Source organism: Hyalella azteca, unplaced genomic scaffold (genome assembly GCF_000764305.2).
Source record: "Hyalella azteca isolate HAZT.00-mixed unplaced genomic scaffold, Hazt_2.0.2 contig15133, whole genome shotgun sequence".
Taxonomy (NCBI): Eukaryota; Metazoa; Arthropoda; class Malacostraca; order Amphipoda; family Hyalellidae; genus Hyalella; species Hyalella azteca.
Genome location: NW_025944994.1, coordinates 6,873 through 10,278, shown reverse-complemented (window position 1 = coordinate 10,278; position 3,406 = coordinate 6,873). Strand labels below are relative to the sequence as shown.

The 3,406-nt window shown below is 42.8% G+C and overlaps 1 protein-coding gene across 1 annotated transcript; it reads right to left on the bottom strand.

The window, feature by feature from the left end:
- Positions 1 to 349: 349 nt before the first annotated feature.
- On the bottom strand, positions 350 to 1,563 carry LOC108671497 (chorion class A protein L11). Its single transcript, XM_018159051.2, has 2 exons — positions 1,516 to 1,563; positions 350 to 983 (listed from the first exon to the last, which is right to left on the bottom strand). Exons 1-2 carry the CDS (start codon positions 1,522 to 1,524, stop codon positions 552 to 554), a joined length of 441 nt encoding a protein of 146 aa, XP_018014540.1. The 5' UTR covers positions 1,525 to 1,563; the 3' UTR covers positions 350 to 551.
- Positions 1,564 to 3,406: the final 1,843 nt, after the last annotated feature.

Here is a 3,406-nt window from a genome sequence, read left to right as displayed (position 1 = left end):
TCATTGAATTCAGTAATGAATTTTCTGATGAATTTCACTAATGAATTTAGGAGCCTGGTATATGTCATTAAATGCTGTTCTTAGTATCCATATATATCATTTTATGCGTTTATTTGTTGAAACGCTTCTAAATAATTTGATATCTTGTACCAGTAAAAAAGTTTGAGCTAAAAATTCTTTTTGACGCAGGAATTATTTTTGTGTCGTAGACCAGAATGGAAAACTCTTTAATTGATATACTTCATTGATAGATACCAATTTCTCTTCGATATTTGAATGATATAAGAAATTAGGCGCTTACGTTCCGACGCTCAATTACGATTGCAAAGTAGGAACATAAAACGAAGGGTATCAAAAAAATCTTTATTTCGGACGATGGACGACAGGATGGACATGGTAAAGGATATTCCTTTTACATGACAGAGTAAAGGAGGAACAAAGGACAAATGAAATACTCAATGTTTCGTTTCTTATATCCATTACTACTTGAGGCAAGTGAAAGAAGAAAGGGGAAAACTTTCAATAAATATTTAAATAATAATGTGAGAAAATCACCACTTGTGTTCAAAGACTGGGACCTTGACTGGGACTTGGACTTTCTTGACCACTTCGACGGGGACTTTCTTGATGACCTCCACGGGGACACTGACTTTCCTGAGGATCGTGACGAAGTGGGGGACGACGAAGGGCTTGGTCACCTCGAAGGGCACGGGCACGTGCACGGCAACGGGTGAGGGCACGACGATGGGTACGTTAGACACGACGTTGCCGCCAACTTCTCCAACAATACCGCCACCTCCGATTCCACCTCCGATTCCACCTCCGAATCCACCATCAACGAATCCACCGCCGAGTCCAGCTCCTCCGAATCCACCGCCGAGTCCTACTCCACCAAGTCCACCTCCGTGTGCGAGTCCACCTCCGTGAACGAGTCCACCAGCAGCGGCACAGGCCACGAGCCCGGCCAAAAAGATGACGGTAACCTGCGGAAAAGATTAATTTCATATAAGAGGGTGAAATTCATCAACATACAATGAGACATTCGGGAAATAATTTTGGAACAAAATTTTGCGTTGTTTGTGAGTACTTATTAATGCTATTTCGGCAGCTTAGGATGACTCATTTATTATGAATTGAATTTTCGCTCTCCAAAGCAATCTTTTGTTTCGAATAATATTTTGAAAGAAGCTGCCACTGTTCCGAGACTTCTTTATGAGCAATGAATGGAGCGTGCTTTATTCAAAATCATGATCCTTTGTTAAACTAAGAATATATATTGATTGTTTTGGAATGAACAAAAAAATGTATGAGTATGCCTGACTGCTTGTTTATATTTTATTCAGTAGCTGCAAAGAAGACAATTTCAATGCTAAGTTCAAGCTTAAAAAAAATTATTTTCAAATATTCTACGTCAGTCAAAAATACAGAACAATTGGTTATGGTCTGTTGACTTCTCTATGCTAACTGAAGTTTCGTGGAAGGTAATTGAGCAGTGAAAGAGAAGAGCCGACTTACGGAGTTCATAGTGTAGTTAGGACTGAAGGAAGCTCAGCGTCAGTATACCCTCTCTGGCGTAGCAGTCAACTTATATACGCGACGGTCTTGTGACGTACAACGGCCTTGACCTTGGCAGTCGCAGCTCGCTAGCCGTGCGGATTCTCGTTAGAAATTCTACAGCAAAAACGAGGGTCTCTCTCACCCTCAAGTTTGCGTTAATGGCCAATGGGAGAGTCACTGGGTTGAGGGTGGGTGGTGCTTGCCATGGGTACTTAGCCTTCCACCCTAGAATCTGGGGGCAGGGCACCTTCATTGTTCTGGGCAGATACCTTCATTAGATTCTTAGATTCTGGGGTACGGATTCTTTTGATTCTGATTCTAGATTCTGGGGTTAGATTCTTTTGGGGTTTGACCTGGGGATTAGATTCTGGGGGTAGATACCTTCATTAATCTTACCCATTACATGTGTTGCACTGAAATAAACGCATGGGTAATCGAGCTCTAATAGTGACACACATTGCACTCGTAGCATTAGTAAATCCTTTTACCGGATCAAACTAGGTCAGGATGACCCACACCAGGGCGAAAAAGTGCGTCGCTATTTTGACAAAGTTTTACTGATTAGTCGGGGTGTCGGAACCGCGTACGATAGTTCGTGTGTTCACATGACACATGAAGACATATGGAAACTGTCCGCTCCGTTTTTGGCGTGATGGAAAAAGTGACTTTTTTTCAGAATATAACAGGATTCTATCAATTTAATTCGTGGTCTTCAATTTGCTTGTTTGGATGGAATAAGAATAGCAATTAGTTCACAATATTCATTCTTATATATTTTTTGCAAGTTTTCCCACTTCCTAAGCAGCATCATTGTGTTCGTGAGTGAGCTTAATAATATTTTTAACTTGTAGGAGTCGCGATGTCTATTTATGAATTCATTTAGGGTTTAAAGTAACAGGCAATATGGCTAAGACGCTCCGATGTTGAAAAATTACAATCTACGTCGTCCCGATGCTAGAAACCGACGATCTATGTCGTCCTGTTACACGTACAAGACGACCTAAGTCGTCGTAGTGGTGGAACACGACGATCCAAATGGGGCCGATGCTTGAACATGACGACCTAAATCGTCCCGATGCTGATACAAGACGATCTAAGTCATGCGGATTTCTGGTACAAGACAATCTAAGTCGTCCTGACGCTAGAACATGACGATATAAGTCGTGCCGATGCTAGAACAAGTCGATCTAAGTCGTCCTGTTGCTGGAGTATAGCGATTTACATCGTGCCGATGCTAGAACACGACGATCTAAGTCTTCCCGATGCTAGAACACGACGATCTAAGTCGCCCCGACGCATGTGCAAGACGATCTAAGTCATCTCGATACTGGTATAAGACGATCTAAGTCGTCTTTTTGCTAGTACGAGACGATCTAAGTCGGGTCGATGCTAGAACAAGTCGATCTAAGTCGTCCCAATGCTTGTACATGACGATCTAAGTCGTGCCGATGCTGGTACAAGACAATCTAAGTCGTGCCGATGCTAGAACAAGTCGATGTAGTCGTCCCAATGCTTGTACATGACGATCTATGTCGTCCCGATGCTGGTACAAGACAATCTAAGTCGTGCCGATGCTAGAACAAGTCGATCTAAGTCGTGCCGATGCTAGAACAAGTCGATGTAAGTCGTCCCAATGCTTGTACATGACGATCTAAGTCGTGCCGATGCTGGTACAAGACAATCTAAGTCGGGTCGATGCTAGAACAAGTCGATCTAAGTCGTCCCAATGCTTGTACATGACGATCTATGTCGTCCCGATGCTGGTACAAGACAATCTAAGTCGTGCCGATGCTAGAACAAGTCGATCTAAGTCGTCTCGATGCTGGCACAAGGCGATTTAAGTCGTGCC